The 22,264-nt window shown below is 44.4% G+C and overlaps 1 protein-coding gene and 2 long non-coding RNA genes across 11 annotated transcripts in view; 1 reads left to right on the forward strand and 2 right to left on the reverse strand.

Moving 5' to 3' along the window:
• The window catches only part of FRMD4A (FERM domain containing 4A), a 544,823-nt gene extending 532,799 nt beyond the window's left edge, over window positions 1–12,024 (forward strand). For 5 of the 7 annotated variants that reach the window (XM_033209303.1, XM_033209300.1, XM_033209299.1 and 2 more), the window contains 2 exons: window positions 1,425–1,521; window positions 8,708–12,024. In XM_033209303.1, the coding sequence (XP_033065194.1) occupies window positions 1,425–1,521; window positions 8,708–8,810 (200 nt within the window). In that variant the 3' untranslated portion in view covers window positions 8,811–12,024. Of the gene's footprint in view, window positions 1–1,424; window positions 1,522–3,868; window positions 3,941–8,707 lie in introns of all 7 variants that reach the window. The other 2 variants (XM_033209304.1, XM_033209305.1) reach the window with 1 other exon arrangement.
• LOC117082542 lies at window positions 45–8,708 on the reverse strand. Of its 3 annotated transcripts, XR_004436655.1 has the most exons (4): window positions 8,472–8,708; window positions 6,952–7,624; window positions 1,510–1,581; window positions 45–577 (listed from the first exon to the last, which is right to left on the reverse strand). It is a non-coding gene; the product is annotated as an uncharacterized LOC117082542 (long non-coding RNA). The 3 variants fall into 3 exon arrangements; XR_004436653.1 differs by having other exon boundaries at window positions 6,952–8,708; XR_004436654.1 differs by having other exon boundaries at window positions 1,510–1,881; window positions 6,952–8,708.
• Window positions 11,564–20,489, reverse strand: LOC117082544. The gene is made up of 2 exons (XR_004436658.1): window positions 17,647–20,489; window positions 11,564–13,711 (listed from the first exon to the last, which is right to left on the reverse strand). It is a non-coding gene; the product is annotated as an uncharacterized LOC117082544 (long non-coding RNA).
• Window positions 20,490–22,264: the final 1,775 nt, after the last annotated feature.

Below are 22,264 nucleotides of genomic sequence, written 5' to 3' on the forward strand. Positions count from 1 at the left end.
TGGTATTGAATCAAGTTTTTAAAAAAAATGGAAGAAGCCACCCATTCCTTTAAGTTACATTTAATAACAGTGGCAATGACCAACACTGAGCAGTTGCCTTGTGCTCTGGTCACAGCACTGGCTTATTAACGTACTCTTACCACTCAGAGAGAGGGACACTGAGAACAACAGAAATGGTAAACATTGTAAGAACAGAATGAGAGTCAGAAGCAAATGGGAGGAACTCTGAGTCAGGAATTTGGCAAAGATCAGGGGAAACAGTGACCTGAGATAATGGGGGGGTTCATCTTTGGGGAACTGTAGGAAATTCTTGGGGGCTGGAGACAGCAGGGCAAAGAGGAAGAACCTGGCTGCCCAAGTGAGCCAGGCTCCGGCATTCTATCCCCACATCCCCGTGGACATGTTTATTAGGGTCCATTGGCCAAATGACAAGCTCCAGAGATCAGGTAATAGTGGGTTTTCCAGGGACTTCAAGGTCCTAGAACCTTCTTTATGTTCCTTCTTCATCTGTAAAATAGCCCCAGTGAAATTTGCCATTGATTCCCCAGGAAGATCTTGAGTATGATCATCTGTGACCCTATTAGATAAAGAACCAACATGTTGTAAATATCTCCAACAAACAGGAAGGTTTATGTTCTATCAATCACAGTTGCAGCACTTGTCTGGTAGATTTGCTTTATGTAAAGAGATTAGGTGGATCTTTTGGAACATATTTTAGACTAAAATTTTTAAGAAGCTGTATTTGAGGTTTACTCATGGAAAACATTCCATTACCAAAAAAGCAAAGGATGCATTTAAGTAGGATTGACTTCCTACTAAATCTTTCCAACTGGACTTCCATACTGCCTAATCAGTAAATGCCTAGTGCTCAGGTTTGGATGAGCTATAAAAGCCCTGCTCCCTTCAAAGTGTACTCAGTAGCAATGATAAGCCTGAAACAGCAGAGAGAACAGGCTCTGAGAACCTTTCTGGATGCCCTCTCTTCACAATGGAGAGAAAAAATTTCACAACAGGGCTACACTGAAAATGCCCTGGGGCCAGAGAAATATGTCACCCCTGTATGAGCCCTGCTCAGGTCTCACTCAAAGGACTATGTGGACATCAGGTTCCTTGCTGTTAAAGCTGTCACCATCCCTATGGCCACTTCCTGGTGGCAAAGTGGGGACCTAGGATCCCAGGTCAACTTGACATAGAATGAAGGTGCATGGTAGTGGGGAGAAAATAGAATTGCTGGGATGCAGAGATGGTTCCCCACTGTGACCATGCCATAAGGATGCCCAGACCCTGCCCTGGGGTCCTTTCCAGTATCGCTGGAAATGGTGACCTCTGGCCACTGGGTTGGTGTTGGCCAACAGGTCACAAGCTCCTCTACCTGTGTCTGATCCCTGTCTGCTCTCTGCCTTTCTTGCACCACCTGCATATAGCTGCCTTACCTCAAAGCCAGAGAAGCTCGACACCGTCAAGTGAAATTGGAGCCACTCCCCCAAGCAGCCCCCACCACATCCTAACCTGGCAGACTGGGTGAGTTCTCCATGTTCTTCACTGTGTCAGCTCGAAAGAGTGTCATAGATAATTCAGATCCTAGTGGCATAAGGATAAGTCAGTAAATGGATGATGAGCGTTCGTCACTGGGAAGTGTCTTCAAGAGAAGCCCCATGATCCGCTGTCACCTCTTCCTACTTTCCCTCGCTGTGCCTTTATAGAGGTGAATTGTCTGTGTTCTCTTAAAGTAGACGGTGGTCCTTGGTACGTGGGGAGATGGAAGCAGGAAGTGGGACTGTGCTTCTTTGGTCAGATTTCCAGACAGCATCTGATTTCAGTTGGGATTATAGCCAGGCACGAATATCAGGGGGAGAAAGAGAGCTGAAGACAGCAAATACCCTGAGAGGCAGATGAAACAGCCACTGTCTTAAGATGTCTCAGGGTGCAAGAAAAAAGGCTGTGTCCAGGCCAAGCACTTGCTCTTGATCAACACACAAAGGAGATCAGGCGCCCTGAAGCCTTCAGCAGAAGCTGTACACAGCAAAATAAATGAAACCGAAAGGCAGCTCTTTTGATAGCCTGACATGTTCGCCTACAGCATTATCATCTCGGGGCCAGTGAGGCTGTTCTGACCTAGTGGAGGGTCTGGCAGACACAGGTAACCCACCTGCCTCTTCTGTTGCCCCTGAGACATCACCTCTAAGTAGATGTTAGGTTCTGTCAACATCTGTTGGTTAGAGGAGTAAGCAGTCCTCTTCCTTGGTTTGGTGGAGCATCAGGGGGATGTCTGGGAAAATCTGACAACTGGCTGTAAGTTGAATCATGAGAAAAGCACAATTCCAGAATTGGCTCTAATGCTTGCCTTTCAGGCTCTCATACTTGGCCTTTTTTTTTTTTTTTGAGATAGAGTCTCACTCTGTTGCCTAGACTGCAGTGCAGTGGTGCAATATCAGCTCACTGCAACCTCCACAGTTCAAGTGATTCTCCTGCCTCAGCCTCCCTAGTAGCTGGCATTACTAGTGTGCATCACCACACCTGGCAAATTTCTAGTAGAGACAGGGTTTCATACCACGTTGGCCAGGCTGGTCTCGAACTCCTGACCTTAGGTGATCTGCCCACCTCGGCTTCCCAAAGTGCTGGGATTACAGGCACTGGCCGGCATTTTTGTTCCTGCAGGTTTATCTGTAGTAATTTTTTACACGAGGTTTTCTGGAGCCTTCATTTTTGGCAAGAGAGAAAGGGTCCTAACACACAGCTCATATAATCCTTATCATCCCCTGGCAACAGAAATACCCAGACGTTTTAGTTTCATAGATGAGGCTCAGAGGAACTAAGTGCCTGGCCCAAAGTCTGACAGCTGGAGGGAGCTGGAATCCTAGCTCTGCCTTCTGTGACCCCAAACCCTGTCTTTTCCCACTATACCGGGAGTTAAGTGTGGTCCCAAAGCAGCAGGACGTGAGAGCCTCATCTGGGATCTTATCAGAAATGCAAATTCTCAGGCTCATCTGTAACCTAAAAAAATCCAAAACTCTGGCGATGGAGCCCAGCAGGCTGCTTTCGGATAAGCCCTCCAGGTGATACTGACATACACTCAAGTTTGACAATCACTGAACAATCCCATGCTGCCTCTGATTCCTTTTAAAATAGGGGAAACTGGAGCCCCAACTCGCTATACCTGTGTCTGCTCCTACTTCTTGGGCTGTCTGTCGGGCAGTAGCTGCCCCTCTGTCCTTAACTCTAGATCGTTAACACCTACTCACGTACCACCCACACCCCAGCTCTCACCTGTGTGGCCAGGCAGCCTCTGCAAGGTTTAGGGTCTAAGAGTCCCACTAAGATTAACTCATAAAAGAATGACATATCTTTCATATATATATCTCCAGTGACTAAACAAGAAACTTCAGATTGCAAGATCCCTCTGTAGATCTTCCAACTTTTCTGAATCATGCCCAGTCTCACCCGATTCAAATATATGATTGTATTTGGCAACAGGCTCTGAAATGTACAAGCACTCCTCAGGGTCCTATGCATATAAGATGGTCTTGAAACTTGCCTGTTTCACCATCTACAACTAGTGAGGACTCAAGACAAATTTGAAACAAAACAGCTATTTTGGTTCTTGCGTAAACTCTTTGCTATGATGTGACACGAAATGAGGCCATGGGTAAAAAGTGCCAAAGAGGGCCCATCCCTCCTAACAAATTACGTCTTTTGACTCAATTATGGGGACTGAAAGTACTGCATGACTTGTATGATCTGTTGCTAACTCAGGTATCTAAGCCGTGGGCCTTTCGGATGTATTACTAAGCTGCCAATCGCGTCTGTGTCAGTTTCTCTCTGTAACATGACCTCTCTTCTCTTCCTCCTCCTGCTTTCCTTTGTTCAGAGAAGCAACGGAAAACTCACCCATTCTGGATGGGTCTGAGTCTCCACCTCACCAAAGTACTGATGAATAGAGGTACCGTAAGAGGAGTTTTGTTCCTACTGCCCATGAGTCTGTGGTCCCACATGTGCTGCTTATGTGTTGCTTTTCTCCATGTCACCGTTTCCACAAGGATACATCTGAATGCTGTATTTATGCCTTATTTCCAGATACGTGGGGAACTATGTTTTTTTAGATGGAGGTTCTTACATCAGATGTTAGATATTCCCAGTACTGCTTCCCAGAGTCTTGTTCTGTTGCCCAGGCTGGAGTGCAGTGGCATGATCTTGGCTCACTGCAACCTCTGCCTCCCAGGTTCAAGCGATTCTCCTGCCTCCCTAGTAGCTACAGGTGCACACATGGCTAATTTTTGTATTTTTAGTAGACACGGGGTTTTGCCATGTTGGCCAGGCTAGTCTCGAACTCCTGACCTGTGCGCCTGGCCCCAAAGGATGTTTTAGACTCACCATGTTCTACCTATATTCAAATATTTGTAGACATTTTACTGTTAGTAATCAGTGTCCCTGAAAAGAACAGCATTGCTGCAATGTAAGTTTCAAAGCACCAAGGGCAGACTGAGTTGATCCAGAAGCACTCCCATCGTTTCATCCCAGCATTCTTAACAGCTGTGCTGAGTACTAAAGGCTATGAGCACTGCTTTTCGAAATGTCTGTAAGCCAGCATTTTTATTGCTACCACCATCACCAGGGAGCTCGTTAGAAAGTTAGACTCCTGGGCACCACCCTGGCCTCCTGAACCTGGTGTGCATTTAACAAGATTCCTGAGTGAATAAAATGCATGTCGAAATTTGCAAAGCACAGGGGCGGAAAACACCTGGTTCCTAGCCCCAGGACCCTTACAGTCTAACTGGGACACAAGGCATTGAAATCAAATTGCCTATCAGGAGATATACGAGGAGCATGAGAAACTGCCACACTTATGTATTCAGTGCTCTAAGACTTAGAAACAAAACCCTGAGAGGATTCAGAAATGAGAGGGTCGCTTTTGAGTTCACGGAGATGTTACGTGAGCCTGGCTCAGAAGCCTGCGGTGGGAGGAGGGGGTTGAGACAGGGAGAGACCATTCCAAGTGCAAAAATACGGATGCACAGACAAGGGTGAGGGGTGGTTAACAGAGAGTCTTGTTTCCTGTAGAGAAAAAACTGGGCTTTTGACAAGCTCGGACAATATTGCAAAGTTGGCAGATGGGGAATTGGGGGACTGTGACTTAGGCTTTGGAAGGAAGGTAGACCACCCCCCGGCCAGTGCCAGACAAAAAGAAGAGATTTTGAGATAGGATGATGTCATGAGGTAGGAAGAATGGCCTTTTTCTCCCCCAGTATGGGAGGGCCGATCATCTCATCTGCTAAAGGTGATGGAGGTTGGAATGATAGCCAGAACTAGAATTAACCAGGTTTGAAAGAGCTGCTGTGGAAATGTAGGCACATCTGCTTGAAATATCTGCATACTGCATGCTCATGCATCCATGTGTGCACATGCAGGGACACACCTACCTATACTGAGCGACAGCACCTTCCCAGACCAGGTAAGACAGGATGCCTCTAGAGGGCCTCGTCCCCAACCGCAGGACTATTCAACAACCCAAGTATGTGCTACCAGTTGTTTTGTAAGTTATACATTTACAAAAATAATTCAGTTTGAAATTCCTCCCTCCCAGCAGCCCCACCTCCCTAGGCCAAGCACTTATAAACCACACAATCCTGTGAGATGTGGGTGAATTTGCCATCTGTCTGGGATCAGAGGGCCCCTGGCCAGTACGCTTTGCAGGCCACACATCTCAGCATAGTCCTGGGAAAGGGCTTTCTTCCTGTGGAAAGCCCCCACAGGCACTGGCCCTCACAGATTCTGAAGTTGTCACTTCTGTGACCCAGACTGCCCAGTGCTAAGCTGCTCTGCTGGGTCACAGTTTAGAGAGCACACCTACATCTTCATCCAGCCCCAGCTCCTATTCCAGTGAATGACGGACTTAGCTTTACTAGGGCAACTATTGAGTGGTCCCATTTGTATTATTCATGAAGAATACATGCTTCCTAAATGGTCTCTCTCATTCATTTTGCTTTCGTAGCACCTAGCATTCCTTGACTATTACCCTAAAATTGAATTTGTGCTGAAAGGCAAAGGCTTAGCTGAGCAGCCAGAACAAGGGTCTCTTCCCCCAACTTGAGAATACGAGACCAATACATGAAGCAACATTTAAAACTACCTTACATACTTCAGTAATGATGGGGAAGCACTAAGAAAGATTCTGTGTAAGACATCACCATTTTGGAAAAATACATCTTTTCCTCCAGCTCTGTCTCCTCAGAGGCAGGAGCAGGCCCGTGGTTTCCATACTGTGGCCCCTCTGGGAGCCATCTGAGAGCCAAATCACTGATCCAGATCCCAATGCCCTGTCATATATGGGTTCTGTGACCCAGAAGGAGAACAGCACAGGCCAGCTAAGGGTTAGGCTCTTCACATACCGAATAAACCACCACAGGAACCCTTAACCTCATCTACTGCCTTATCCAGACAGCACTGCTTTGAACTCAGTGGTCTCTCCTTGAGCCTTTATGTTCGATACATAGTGGACTTTTGGTCCCTGTGAAGCAGGTTATATTGTAACAATTATTACTCAACTTTAACCAGAAACTGTTCAGGATCCAACATACAAGATAAGTCAACCTCGTTTTATAATATTAGCCTATTTAAGAGTGTTTTTCAAAGTGTGTTCTGTGGATCTTCATAGGTGATACTCCTTCCAGAAGTTTTGGGGCAAACAGTAATCCAGGACTTCTCAGAGCCTTTACTATATATTTCATATACATTTACTTTTCAGGCTTCTGAAAGGCAGACTCCAGAAATGTATTTATCCATGGAACCTTTTTTGTCCCCTCAGAGCAACTCACAGGACTACTTTGGGAACCACTGGCTACAGTGGTTCCTTAGATCTCAGGAAGCCCCTGAGGGAAGTTTTGTCCCAAACAGACCGAGATCATGTTCGTGTTAGGAACAAACATTTCATCAACAGTTGAAGAAACTACTTACATGTGCCAGTATTCGTTACATATGAAAAACTCAGTTTAACACGCGTAAGCAAACAAGAGCACGTACCAGCTGATGTCACTGGAGCCTGGGCTGGCTGGGTCTCCTTCCTTCTCTACCTCTGCTTCCTCCTCCTGTTAACTTCGTTCTCGGGAGGAAATGACATCTTTGTGGTTTCAAAGCTGCTCAGGCACGTGGCCATTTTTGAACCAGGGATTGTGATCGGGGGACCCTCCTTGGCCCAGCCCCATTGGGTTCCTTGTCCCCTGGTCCCCCCGGGAGCGAGGATGCCGGCATGGTGGACAGCACCACCAGAACCACGTGGAATTAGGGAGAGATGCCCCCCTAGGAGAAACACAGGACCCCTGGAGGGCCCAACCACCTCTCCCCTTAGAAGTTTTTCAGTCAGGCACAATTTCAAAAGTCAGCTTAGGGTGGAAAGAAAGTTTGCAGGACAGGTGTCCCAGAAACGTACACTTACCACCTACATATGGTAATACCCGTGGCCAGTGTCATGGGCCTTTTCTTACTTTGCTTCTGAAGCTGGTTTATTTCTGGTGCTCCAAGCACAGGACTCTCATTAAAATCCACCAGTACGTGCACAGATGCCTTGGGATTTTCCAGCTTTCATGGATTTTAAGACCAGATGAGAAACATTTACAACATCCAGTTGTTCCTAGAGAGGTTAGCAAATGAAACGGAAAGCTGGGGATGACTGCTGATTCTCGGTCGTGAAGCTGTGTTTGGTACTGAAATGCTCCTAAAACTCACCTGCTCCGAACTACATTGGGTTAGGGTCCCCTCCTGTCACCCATCCCTCACCACTCCCCTAGCACTCCCCACGGGGAGATCAGTTGCAGGAGATGAATTCAAAGGGCTCATTCAGGATCGTTGGAGAGAGGCTGTTTTTCCTAATCATGATCCCTAGTAATGACTATCGGCTTCCACCTATCTACGATTGCTTCTGGAGATTTAAGAATTACTTCTACCCAACCTAAATGGTGATACCTACCTAAAATACTTAAAAAAAAACAAAAAAAAAACCTTTTATTTCCTTCTATAGACTTTCCTGTATATTTTAAATGAACACACTTTTATAATCACAAAACAATACATGTTATTTAGAATAAAGCAACGTCACCTTTTTTTTTTTTTAACTTTTAAAACACAATTCAAAATACCACTGCAGTTTCACTACAGGGAAACCTCCGATTTCGAATGTTCTTCCAGGACAGAATAAAAATGTCCTAGTGACATCTGGTTAGCCCTGGGGTCTCACAGAGGACAACCCCCGGCAGCTGTCGTGGGAAAAGTCCCCTGAGGACAGCCCGGGGAGTCTGGCTTCGGCTGCATCTGAGGATCACCTGGTGGGAGCTTTGGCAGCTCCCAGCGCTCAAACACACCGCAAACCAATTAGGTCATTGTCTCCCGAGGCGGGGCCCGGGCATGAGTATTTCTGAGAGTTCCCAGGTGCTCCCCGGATGCAGCCACGTTGAAGAACCAGTGCACTGAGTAAGCGTTACCTTCCATTCTCCTCTTTCACAAATGCTCTCGGTTTCAAGTGGCCCCTTTGTGTGGATTCTGGGGCCTTCTGTACACGCAGCACTGTTGAGGGTCTCAGGCCTCACTGCTCTGAACAGGAAAGACTCGTGGTTAGCCCAGGGCCCTGTCAAGGCGAACACATCCTTCTCAGTCTAGGCCTGGCTGAGCCCGTCCTCCTCCACTAACTGTCTCATCTCCTTTCTTGGGCCTCCCACAGGAGCTACAATGATAGCTGTTTCCTGGATTCCTCCCTCTATCCAGAACTAGCTGATGTCCAGTGGTACGGGCAGGAAAAAGGCAAGCCCGGGACCCTCGTGTGAGCCCGCCCGGCCTAATCTGACCGCCTCAACGCCATTCTGAGATCACCTCACTGCCTCTCATTTGCCTTACCCAGACGCACCGTCACCCTGCACCAGCTTCGGCCCTCAGCACTTTTTTTCTCCTGTCTCCGCATTCCCTCCCCCTCGAAAACCTGACTGAGGAGACACTCTGGAAGGTTCCGGTCCCACTGTGTGTCCCCTGGCGCTCTTGCCCATAGAGAGCCAGACACCAATCCTCAATGGCACCTTGGTGGCTTCCCTCTGCCATGACAGCCCCTAGGCCAGGAACCGTCAGGGAGGCCGGCTGGCATCCAATTCCTGCGGACAAGTAGCATTGGGAGAGAACAGGAAAGGGGACTTGAGTTACAGGGTGACCCAGAAAGACGGTAAGCTGTGTCCAGCCTGCCACCCGTACGTAGGCCAATCAAGCACGTCGTGAACAGGAGGCCTCGTGGCATATTCAGTTTACACCTGAAATATTCCTTGATGGGACAGCTTGTGGGGAGTGGCTGTGGGGGAAGGGGAGGATGAGAAAGGAAGCTCTCGACACCAGAGATGCATCAGAGGACCACAATCAGTTCTATGCTGCCAAAGATTAAAAAATAAAAACATAAAAAATTAAGAGGGGCCAAGAGGAAGACATTCTTTCTGCAAGGAAATTTCTTTTAAATTCTGAACTGCTACTACACACAAGTGTAAGTCAACCCTGTGTAAACTGGTGTCCTCTCTCTAGCCCTCTCCCTTACTGGCCCAAGTCTCTCTCCGTAGAGAGCCTGAGAAACTGCCCCAATGCCACGGTAAAGACGAGGGAGTCTTGACTGGCATTGCTGACTCACAGCCACCATCCATCTGGACACAAAGGAAGAGAGACCCACGGGAGTCATGGAGGGTACCGTTAGCCCCGGTCCACGCAGGGGGTTCAGCCAAGCCCAAGACTCAAAGCTGCTTTCCTTTCAGGATTTGTAGTAACATAAGGTGATAATGGCCAAAAGTGGTTCTCTCTCATTAAAACAAACCAGTAAAAGCGTATCCTATTTTTTTGCACAAGGTGTTTCATTTTCTTTTTTATGGGAAACCAAGGGAAAAGCACATTGCGATCCATTCAGTGTTTAACTGTTGTGGCTCATTTTCTGTTTGTTAGCACTTGTGTGACATAAGAGCTCAGATCCGACTTCTCCCATGTGTCACTTTTTCCAAGAACCCAACTATGCCCTTAGGTAGAAAGATTTGACTCATGTGTCTACTAGCCAACAGGCAGAGCAGGGTTGAAAAAAATACCAGCTCCCAAAGGGCCCATGTGTCCACATCATCACTTACTGTCATGCACCACATTTGTGTGCAGATACCAAAAGAGGAAAGAAGAAAAAAATGAATGCGTGGGAGCTGCACGTTTACATGTGTTTTAAGCTACACTTCAAACACAACTGGAAAGCCATCAATCTTCAAAGGCCTCAAAAATACTTTTATAATAACAAGTGCACAACTTTAGTTGGGTTATTCAAGATGGCACAAAAAGGTTTCCGCAGAGGTGGTGTTGCTGTGCTCTGGGCGCAAGTGGTTGGGGGGTGGGGGTGGAATTTTTTTCTCACTCTAATGACTTCCTATTGGAAAGACATTGCCAGCCAGGGACAGGAGCCAGGGTGGGAGTAGTTCTGTGGGAAAGCAGAACTGAAGTTAGCTTAAGCATAAAAAGAAAAGAAAAATCTTCGCTTTTCATGTATGTGGAATCCAAGAATAATCATAGGCTGTACCAGACCAGGAGGGTAAGGATGGATACTAAAACTAGATAAATACCAAGATATTCCTTCTGCTGCAGTCTGGAGACCACCGAGAGTCGAGCTGGGGCACACACACCTGGCCGGGACAAGGCGGGCCATGGCCTCCTCCACCAAGTCTCTGTAGACGATTCAGGGCCTGCTTTCCCCAGCTCCATGCATGGCTAGACTGGTGATTCCAGCATGCAGAAGGGATTAATATTCCCAGAACGCTTTAAGTGTACACCTGCAGGACAAATAGAAACCGGTTATGATATTATTAAATGATTCTAGGGATTCGTGGGGGGATATTTTTGTTGCTTTTATTTTCATGGTTAGAGCTACAAAGAGCAGTGATTTTTTTTTCTCCCTTCCCCATTCAGAAACATTATACATAGGGCCATTTTTCTTTCTCCCAAAGAAGATTCATGAAGAGTCACACTGAACTGTGTGCAACAGGAAAAGTCAAAAGGGAAAAGGAAGGTGATGAGGTTACGTGGTTACAGGTTCTACACCATGCAGAGTAACTTGAAATCTAGTCTGGAGAAAACCGGATCAAGATTCTAGCCCACTTGAGTTGCAAGGAATGAGAGGCAAAAATTCTAAAGACTTGGGTTATGTTTTCAATTCGGGGGACAGAGAGAAATGGAGTGGGAACAGGAATTACAGTTCCAGCAAACATCATGATAGTCTGGTAGTCAAGACAGAGATTAAGTAAAACAGGTTTTACTGTTTAGCTGAGTTCAGTTAATACAAAATGTACATAAAACGTTAGTCCTTTGAGACTGACATGATTAATGATCAGTGTGGTGGGAAATGATGTAGTTATTGTACACAAGCACTTGCAAACTCTTTATCCCTATTCCTTTAAAACAAAATAAGGTGAAATATGAAGTCCCTGGTCTGATATAAAGCCCCTATTGGATTCTTCGGATGCGTAAAAGAAATTGCCTGTTTCAGTCAGAAGACTGGTGAAAACACATACATCAGACTATGTTGTGAGCCAGGTTGATTCTTTATTTTATTATATGCAGGTGAGTGTTGAAACTGTTAAAATTCCAATTTGTTTTCATTCAGTATTAGTTTAGTTCTAAATATAGCAAACCCCATCCAGGTGCTATCAGACGACCAGTTACTGCTTAGTTAACTAGGTGTAAAGTTTTACATATACATTAATGTCAATAGTTTATTACAAGCTGTGTAAAATGGAGTCTAGTTTAATAATGGGGAAAAAAGATTAGGTTGCTCCTGAAACTGACTGTAGAGCATGTAAAATGATTTTACTGGATTCTGTTCAACTGTAATCAATGAAAAAGATGTACGTTGTAGACAAAGTTGCAGAATTAAAAAAGAAATCTGCTTTTAATTTATTCTTTTTGTATTAAGAATTTGTATAGTACCTTTACATTTTGCAAAACAGTGTTGTCAACACTTATTAAAGCATTTTCAAAATGAAAAGATCCCAGCTGCCTCCTGGAGATTTTGTTCCTTTGTCTGTCAGCGATAAATGCTTGTGTGTGCTCCGGGAATCTGTAATTCAGGTGCTTGTGTCCTCAGTAGGCTCCTTTATTAAAGTCAATCTGTAGATGGTATTTTTATGGCCTTGCTAGATGATATAGAGAAGCTTGGTTTGTTCAGCAGAGGCGAATTCCCTCTTATTCTAGTTTCCTTTTGTTAACTGTACAAGATAATATTGTCTACATTATGTATTCCTCCTACTACAAAAAAGGACTTGAGATTAGAGGTCTTTATGAGGATACTATCTCAGCCTTTGCATCACTGTTCACTGCAAACAGCTGCCCGTGTGTAATATGTTCCAGCATGTGTACTGTCCCCACAGGACAGTCCACAGCAGCAGGAGCAATGGAGAAAGCTGGGCTTTGAGGGATCGTCTTTAGTCTCTCCATGTTGTCCCTCGTTCCATGTAGGATGCAGAGGGTCACTCTCACAGGCTGCTCAGGCTCTCTGTGACTAAATTAACCCTCCGTGCTCACACTGCAGCTCAAACCCTGCCACTGACTCTCTAAATCACATCACCAGAGCAAGTGCCTACTGGGACTGCAAGTACCGAGTCCCTGACTCATGGATGAAATGATGACTGGTTGACTTGAATAGCGACTGCTGCAATCAAATCCCTGGCCCCCTAACTTAATAGGCATCTCTTCCTAGCAAAACTGGAAGTCTGGCCTCCAATAGCATCCCTAGATGAAAAGCTCCTGGACGGGAAGCCTTGCAGAAGCCTTGGCCGCTAGAGCCAGTTGATGCTGCCAAAAAGGAAAACAATCCACTGAGAATCACATCTGGAAGTGAGCTCACCAAGAGAGTGTTCTCTACTTCCTACACCCTAAAAACTGCCCATTGACTGCCCATTGGAGACCCAGAAGCCTCTCTCCTTGGGGAAGCAACCAGGTCATCTCAAAATCATCTACACTTGAAAAAAGAGAAAGGGACCTCATGTAAGTCTTTTACATGTAATATGTCACAGCTCAGGAAATTAACCTATTATCTTCTCATTAAGCTCTACCACATGAAAGCAACTGGTAGATAGGAAGATCTTCTTCCCATTTCTTTCCCACTCCTTCCTACTTTTCACCTCTTCATCTGTCAATCTGTTTATCTAGCTCCCCTTTCACTGTGCCAAAAAAAGTGATTCCAAACAGTTGATTATTAGAGAACACAAAGTGAACACCCCACTCCTGGTAGAAAGTATTACAAACAGCCAGCCCTTTATTTTCCCAGAATACCAGTTCAAAAAGGCTCTATGTAAAACTCTCTAAATATAGCAGTGCGAAGTCACCACTGATGAGAGCCAGCAGGCAGACAATGGGTCTCCAACAAAGTCATTTCATCGCACATTTGGTGCAGAGTTCCAGTTCTTAAAAGCTTACTCTCATGGATGAGACAAACAGGCACATAACCACATATATGGGGAAAGGAGGACACTAACATTAAACAGGAGGAAGAGATTAAAATTATTCCCAAGGATAAGAGATCAACAGGGCATCTCTCATTGGTTACCTGAGTTGAGTAGTCAGAGATGGCAGGGAAAAAGTAGAAGAGCTGCCGAAGTATAACCTTTACGCCTTGCACAAAGTCATGCTCCCAGCAAAGTCGGTATCTACTTCGACAACAGCTGAAGAACCTGCACTGCATTTAGAAGAATAAAACAATGTGGAGAGTAATCTCAAGAGTCCATAGGATTATAATGGCACCAAGACTGATTTTTTTAATCAGAAACACATTTCTATCTTCATAAATTTTTATCCTCACAAGCTAATTATTTTCTCCTTCATTTATCCATTTTTCTCTTAAACCCACTCCAATTACGTTTTCATCCCCTCCCTACTCTACTAAACCCACTCTTGCCAAGGTCAGCGATGACTCCCTGCAATGCCAAATCCAATGGTTCACTCGCTGTTCTCATTTAATATCACTTGCCAGCAACACTTTCTGGAGTGTGAAGAAGTGGGACACTTCATTGAAACACTTTCTTCACTGAGATGTCAGGATGCCACATTGTCCTGGTTTTCCACCTGGTTTCACAGTCCAGGGCTCTCCTTTTCAATCTCCTTGGTAGTTTTTCTTCCCTGGCTTCTTGGCATTGGAGTGTCCCTGGGCTCAGTCCTTAGACTCCTTCCCTTTATTATTGACAACTACTCCTTAAAGTCCCCATCTAGTCTCATGGCTTTAAATGCCATCTTTACAATGATGACACCTATATTTATCCCTATATCCTAGACCTCTCTAAAAGTTGCACATCCCATTGCCTACACAACATCCCCACGTGGATGTCTAATGTGCTAACATGTCCTGAACTAAACTCCATATCCCCTCCAAACCTCACCATGAATGGCCCTTCCCAGCTTAGTTACAGGCAACTCTAGGCCTTCCAGTGCTCAGGCCAAAAATCGTGGAATCATTCAAGCTTTTTCATCAGCTTTCCTTTCCCCATACCTCACATCTGCACAAACAAAGCAGATGCAAACTCCCTGCCCTTATAAGACTTAAATTACATTGGAAGTGGAGGGGGCCAATAGAGAGTAAATTAGATAACATAATAGATAAGAAAGCAGGACAGTGGAAGATTTAGCCTATGACAGAAGGAGGAACAGCTTTTTCTCCAAATCAAGTAAGACAAGATGCTGGTAGGTTTGGAGGTAGAAATAGACCTTAAGATTGCCTCCATATTCAAGTTGTATGAGAAGGGTAGGTGAGGCCACCCTCCAAGTGAGATGAAAAGGAGGCAGCAGGGTAGGATCAGGAGAGAGCAGAGGCATCAGGAGAGCTATGGCAGGCAGGATCTGGCTGACGTCGGATGCTTAGATTGGGCATTTTCTCCAGAGCAGTTACTGTCATGTCAGAGCACGGGAGGAGAGAGGTTGGAATGATTCTGGCTTCGGTGCTGTCATCGGGTGTGGCAGGACAACAAAAGCATGTGAGAGTAAAAGGGACTGGAGGGTGACTGAAATGATGATAATGGGATCCAGACTGACTTTATAAAGAGAAAAGGGAAGCTGAGAAGGTGCTATGAAGTAGGAGAAAACAGACTGAATGGACAGCGGTCTCAAGGAGACTCAGGAACAGCAGGGTGGGAGTGAAGGAGGGAGCAAGGAGAGGTCTTTATGACCAGGGTGTAGGTAAAACGTTAGTTTCCCCTAATCGTGCAGCTATCCCCATGGGGGTGAATCACATCATCGAGGGAGGGATCCCTATGTTGTGTTGGGGAAAGCTAGTGGAAAATTTCACCTGAGCTTGGGATTGCCTAGAAGAGGACCTGGGTCTCATGGCTGTTTTCCAGGAGCTGAAAACCTGGGTGCCTGTTATATCTCGAACCAAGACCACAGCAATTATTCTAAGGGAGATGGTTGAAAAAACAACTGTCAACCAGATAGTCAAGAGGTGGGAGGCAAAATGGGGACTCTCAGGTATCACGGAGAGAACCGCAGTAGGAAGTCACCACGCTTAGGGCTGGGAACCAGAGGCAAGTCTGGGATCACTAAAATGTGGAACCTTTACCAGGAGCTGGGAGTGAAACCTCTCAGGAGGGGACACCACTCTCCGGGTACCGGCACCTCAGAAATGTGGGGACTCCACAGAGCTCGGATTCAAACCTCTGAAGAGGGGGCACCGGCTGATGGTGCTGTGATCTTTGAGTGGAGCGATGAAGCTGTTCTACGAGTGTGGAAAACTGCACCCTGGAACCCACTATTCCTTCAGGAGTGAAAAGCCACTGCTCGGCTTCTGGAGAACCACGGCTGTGCCATCGTTGTTAGAAACAGAAAGCAAACAGAAAGCGGGAGCTCCCTTCTTCCCGCCTCCAGGTTCCAGTCTCTCGTGTCCAATTCTGGTGGACCCTAACAAAAAGCTCTCCAGCAAAGGACAGATGTGGTTTGCAGAGTCTCATGACAAAGCAGAGTATGAAGATATGTTTGGAGCTGAGACAAGAGCCTCACAACCAGCACCCCGACTGACCAGAAATTGGGCCCTTATCCTCTCTGAGTCCTGGCTAGAAATTCCTAATCAAGGGATGAACAGGCTCTAAAATCTCAAAGAGACCTCTAAAATCTACTGCTATACTATTTAAAACAAACTAATTTTTAGCTTTTTAATTTTTAAAAAACTCTATAAAGGACAAAAACACAAGCACTTTTTTTTGGCCCATGTTAGCGTAACGTGAGTTGCTATCTCAGAAGGAATTGTAGTAATAACAAGTCAAAGCATATCAAGCTGCTTTTCCCAAAATGATGAAATCACAATCATGTATTTTCTCAAGTATCTTTCACATCTGTAACAGATATTCAGAAGACAGTTTAATTCTCTCAAAGTCTCTTCTTACTCTGATGGAGATTTAGAGAGAACCCAAGAGGAATCAGAGCTAAATGCTTTTGTCCAACAAATTGAGTGATTCAGAATCTTGATGACAGGGCAGAAGAACTCCTTTTAGCATTTGCTCTAGTCCCTGGTTGTCCTTGAGGTGCTTTTAACATCAGTTCCATCTGTGGCTTTTCTGTAACTGAAATCACAATGTACCAACATCCACAGAACAAATTCAAGTAAATGCTATCATACCTTATCTTAGGAGAATGTGGCAAAGTCCGATTTTATTCCAGTCGAAATGAACAAAGACCTCAGCACCATGGCACACTTGCCACAAGTCACTTTTGAAAGTGACTTTGAAAGTCAGTAAGTTTGACTTAGTGATTTTGAAAGTCAGTACGTTTGGGTAATGCATATATTGCTTAGAGACTGAGTTCAGCAAAATATAAGGGAAATCCAACTGTGGGAGCTTACCCAATACTGTTCTCATATAACACGAGGCCCAGAGGAAGGCAGCTGTGATGGTTAATTTTGTGTCAACTTGACTGGGGAATATGGTACCCAAATATTTGGTGAAACCTCCCAAACGTACCTGGGAGGGTGTTTTTGGATGAGATCAACATTTGAATTGGTAGACTGAGTAAACAGATGGCCCTCCTCGTGCACACGGGCATCACTCAATCCATTGATGGCCTGAATAGATCAAAAAGGTGGGGTAAAGGAGAATTAGCTCTCTCTACACTCCAGTCCGCCTGCAGACTGGAATTACACCATCAGATCTCCTGGTTCTCAGGCCTTTGCACTTAAGACTGGAACTTACACCATTGACTCTCTTGGTTCTCAGGCCTTTGGATTCAGATGGGAGCTACACCACAAGCTTTCCTGGGTCTCCAGCTTGCAGGGTGCAGATCACTGGACTTCTCAGCCTACATAACTATCAAACAATTCCTTAGAATAAATCTCTCTCCCTTCCCCACAACAACTTTCTTTCTCCCTCTCTATCACCTATCTCTTCTGTTTTTCTGTAGAACCTTAAAAGAGCAGTTCACGTTTTATACAAAATGATTTCATGATGCCATAAAAAAAAAACAAAAAAAAACAAGCTTTATCTTCTGCTCTGCCATCTTTAGCACGTCTTCACTGTCAAGATTGCAGGATGGCCACCAAGCATCTATGCATCATGATCACAGGCAAAGGACAAAATATGTATGTCAGCTAAGTCTTTCTCTTAGAAAAGCAACAGGTTTCCAGGAAGTCCCACTCACCCGCTGACTTGCATCTGTATCTTCTTGGCAGGACCACGTCACATGACCAACCCTAACTGCAAAAGGTCCTGGGAGGATAAGTTGTTTTAACTGTGCATATTACAGTTCTAAACAAATTAGGGCTCTGTTAGTAGAGAAGGAGAGAGAATGAAAGTTGGGTAAGCAACTAGTAGTGTCTACACCACACATATAGAACATGAACTTGCACAACAAAATAAGCAAAACAAAAGTAGCCATGTCTCAAACGAAATAATCCAATACAACATTTAACAAAAAAAGGGCAAACATTCACATAATTTCCTCTTCTCACAAATCTTACACTCTTAAACATGCCACTATGATGACATCATTAAACAAGAGAACAAGAGAAAGAATTGTTATTTAAGCTTGACATATGATTTGATTTTTAAAATCTATCAGGCGAAAATAGTTGGCAAAGGTTATGTCAGTATCTGAGTCAGTCATAAGATTATTTCTCCAACGCATAAAAAGTAACCTGGCACAAAGGGAGGCCACCGAGTGAGAGGTTTATTTGCAATACAGATATCTAGCCAGAATACAGAAAGTATTCAAATCTGAAAGTATCAAATCAGTGAGAAAAAAGCAGGCAATTCAGTAGGGGAAAAATGGACAAAAGTTAAGTATTAAACAGGAACTTCACAAAAGATAATATCCAAATGGCCATTAAGCATATAAAGAAGGTACTCAACTATATTAGTCATTAGAGAAATGCAAATTAAAGCCACAACGTGATAGCATTCTGACTACCAGAAGGGCTAAAATGAAAATGACATAGGATATATCAAGTGTAGCGAGGAGGCAGAGTAACCGCAACTCTCAAATCCTGCTGTGGGACTGTGTAAACTGCTATAAGCCCTTTGGAAAACTCTTTGACAGTAACTCTAATGGCCAAGTTTATACATACCCTATGTCCCAGAAATTTCATACCTTGGTATATATTCTTGTGAACATAAATCTAGAAATTTATATTCACCAAGAAACACATATAAAACATCCATGCAAAAACCAGAAACAACTTATGTGTCCATCATCAGTAGAATAAATTGTGAGAGACTGCATCAAGACTGAAAAACCATAAATACACACAGTGGGGATAAATAAGTATCAGAACCCCTACGCTGAGTCAAAGAAGTCAAGCACATACTGTTTGATTCCATTTATAAACAGGCAAATTTTTAAACACAGGCAAACGAGGTTCTTTTTTGGAATGATCAAAGTATCCTAAGACTGTGGTGATGGTTGTATAACTCTGAATATACTAAAAACCTTTGTACACTTTAAATGGGTACAACTAATGGTATGGGACTTACACGTCTGTAAAGATTTTTTTTAAATTATGATGTTAGAAATTAGGACCATGGCTATGACTAGAAGAGGGCATGAAGATATTTCTGGGGAGTTAATATCAGTTACCTTTTCTGATTTGGGTGCTAGTTACTTTACTTTATGAAACGTTTGTTTTGTGAAAAACCTATCATGATGTGGTACTCTAGTGATTTTCTGCATGTATGTTATACTGCCAATAAGAAAATTTACATTCAAAGAAACGTAATTTAGCACTGAGTCTTAGGAAATAATTTTCAAAGGGCCAAACCACTGTCCTCTCAACAGACACTTGATGCGTAACACTAGACTCCTTGCAACTCTTCTTGCCCAAACCTATCTCATACTTTATTAATTACTTAGCTTTGAGACAGGGTCTCACTCTGTCACCCAGGCTGGAACACAGTGGTGTGATCACTGCTCACTACAGCCTCGACCTCCTGGGCTCACACAATCCTTCCACTTCAACCCAAGTAGCCGGGACAACATGTGCGCGCCACCACACCCGGCTAATTTTTGTATTTTTTGTAGAGATGAGGTCTCACCGTGTTGCCCAGGCTGGCCTCAAACTCCTGAGCTCAAGCGATCTGCCCACCTTGGCTTCGCAGAGTGCTGGCATTACAGGTGTGAGCCACCACACCCAGCCAAACCCATCTTGTCCTTTAACTGACCTCCCATTTATTTTGTAATACCTCGTTTAATCTTGCTTTATCCAACAATGTGCAACCAGCCCAAGGTGATCACCTATACATACTGCCAATTTTCTAACAGATGGCTTACGAGTTGCTTTCTCAATTCTTCCATGGATGTCTCCTCATTTTAAACTTAAGAATTACCTATTACTGCTGAAGTCTTGAGCATTTTGAAGTACTTGAGGTTCTATAATCTGCTAAATTTCACACTAACCTTGAGAGTGTTATCTCCATATTTAAAAAAAATCAAAAAAGAACTATAGTCCTTTTGTCCCAGATCCATCTAACAGGTCATTTCCTTCTTTAATTCTACTGATACTTGCTTTAATCAGTGGTTTTTGAAACAACTCCATTAAAAAGTGGGCAAAGGACATGAACAGACACGTCACAAAAGACATACATGCAGCCAACAAACATAAGAGAAAAAGCTCAACATCACCGATTATTACAGAAACGCAAATCAAAATCACAATGAGCTACCATCTCACACCAGTCAGAATGGCTATCATCAAAAAATTAAAAAGTAATAGATGCTGGCGAGGTTGCAGAGAAAAAAAGGAACGCTTTTATACTATTGGTGGGAGTGTAAATTAGTTTAACCACTGTGGAAGACAGTGTGGCAATTCTTCAAAGACCTAGGGACAGAAATACCATTCAATCCAACAACCCCATTCCTGGTTATACAACCAAAGGAATATAAATCATTCTATTATAAAGACACATGCACGTGTATATTCACTGCAACACAATTCACAATAGCAAAGACATGGAATCAACCCAAATGCCCACCAATGATAGACTGGACAAAGAAAATGGGGTGCATATACACCATGGAATACTACACAGCCATCAAAAGGAATGAGATCATGTCCTTTGCAGGCACTTGGATGGAACTGGAGGCCGTTATCAAACTAACGCAGAAACAGCAAAGCAAATATCACATGTTCTCACCTGTAAGTAGGAACTGAACAATGAGAACACATGGACACTCAGGGGTAACAACACACACTGGGGCCTGTTGGAGGATGGCAGGTGGGAGGAGGGAGAGGATCAGGAAGAATAGCTAGTGGGTGCCAGGCTTCATACCTGGGTAATGGGGTGATCTGTGCCGCAAACCACCATGGAATATGTTTACCTATGTAATAAACCCGCATACCCTGCACATGTACTCCTGAAATTAACATAAAAGTTTGAAATTAAAAAAAAAAGACCAGTGGTTTTCAAACTGCTGACCACCATACATGAATGACCTGTCAACCAACTCTGAGGATAACCACCAGCATATTTTTAAAAAGAAACACAACAGATTAGAAAACATAAGAATGCGCCTTGCACATGGTACGGCCGGAGACTTTGTTTCAGGTAGACATGCCTGTGTACATGTAATACTGGGTCTCCATGCACTTGTTTTGAGTTGTGGTCCACAAGTTTCAAATTCTACATCTTTTACACTTCTACTCCTAGGATGGCCAAACTTAGGCAGGCTCAGACTGCAACGCTCATGGGTCCTAACATCGCCTAAGCCTGAAAGGAAAAGCAGTTGACAGCAAGAGCAATTTAGTTTTGGCAAGTTGTAAAACTGGGAGTTGAGAAAGGCCAGGACAGCGGTTGCAGGAGTGACTCTTGTCTGTCCCTGCCTGAAGCTCAGTGAATGAGTCTGAGATCACCAAAAGGCAGCTCGAAACTTCTCAGCTGCTCTCATCGGTAAAGTTATGTGGTAAGCTTGAACACTGTGAGAAAAAGTTGAGGAAGCTGGTGCTTACAGACAGGGAAGAAGAGACTCAGAAGGAAGTGGCCAGTGAGAGTGACCATTAGAGGCAACATGAGGATTCGTTTAAGCAAGCTGTACAAAGTTTACAATGGAGGAAAATAAATAATCAGTGCTTTTGTGATACATTGTTCTGGTCAACATAAAAATACATTGTTTTTTTAAATGAGCATGTTTCTAATATTCTGAATGGGGTCAGCTCACACCACAGCTGCGCGGCTTGCCACACTGCCCTCCCTAGTTATTCCACACCACCAGAAATTATTTTTAAATTTCAAATGATTTTAAGGTTACTGTTAACCATTAAAGGACTAGCGTGTGGTTATGGTTCAGCCAATGGAAGTGCAGAGTCTGTGATGAAAACCACTTGCCGTAACAGTGTTCCCATAGCAACCCTCTGGGGACTGGCGCTGGCTCTTGCACTCTGGACAGCTGGAAGCTCTTACGTCAACACACCGTGAGAAAGTGCTTTTCGGCTCAAGACTCCCAATATAACACCATACCATAGATTGCTATGGGATAAACTTATTCTTTAGGGACTTCATGGGAGTATACTGAGGGAAGGAGGAGGCACAGTCCATTAAGTGATGTTCTACCAGATATGCAGACAAAGGAAAGAGGCAGAGCTCTGCTTAATGCTCCCTTTCATTGAAACTGCCCCACTTCGTTCTACCATCCTTCTGTGTGAAGCATTAACCTCACGGGCTGGGGTGGGGTGGGCTGGGCTGGGGTGGGCTGGGGTGGGGTGGGGGTGCGAAGGCAGGCACATGTGGCTGAAAAGGAGCCAATGATATGAATCCCCGAACTCAAATCT

Source organism: Trachypithecus francoisi, unplaced genomic scaffold (genome assembly GCF_009764315.1).
Source record: "Trachypithecus francoisi isolate TF-2019V2 unplaced genomic scaffold, Tfra_2.0 Lachesis_group9, whole genome shotgun sequence".
In the NCBI taxonomy this organism is placed as follows: domain Eukaryota; kingdom Metazoa; phylum Chordata; class Mammalia; order Primates; family Cercopithecidae; genus Trachypithecus; species Trachypithecus francoisi.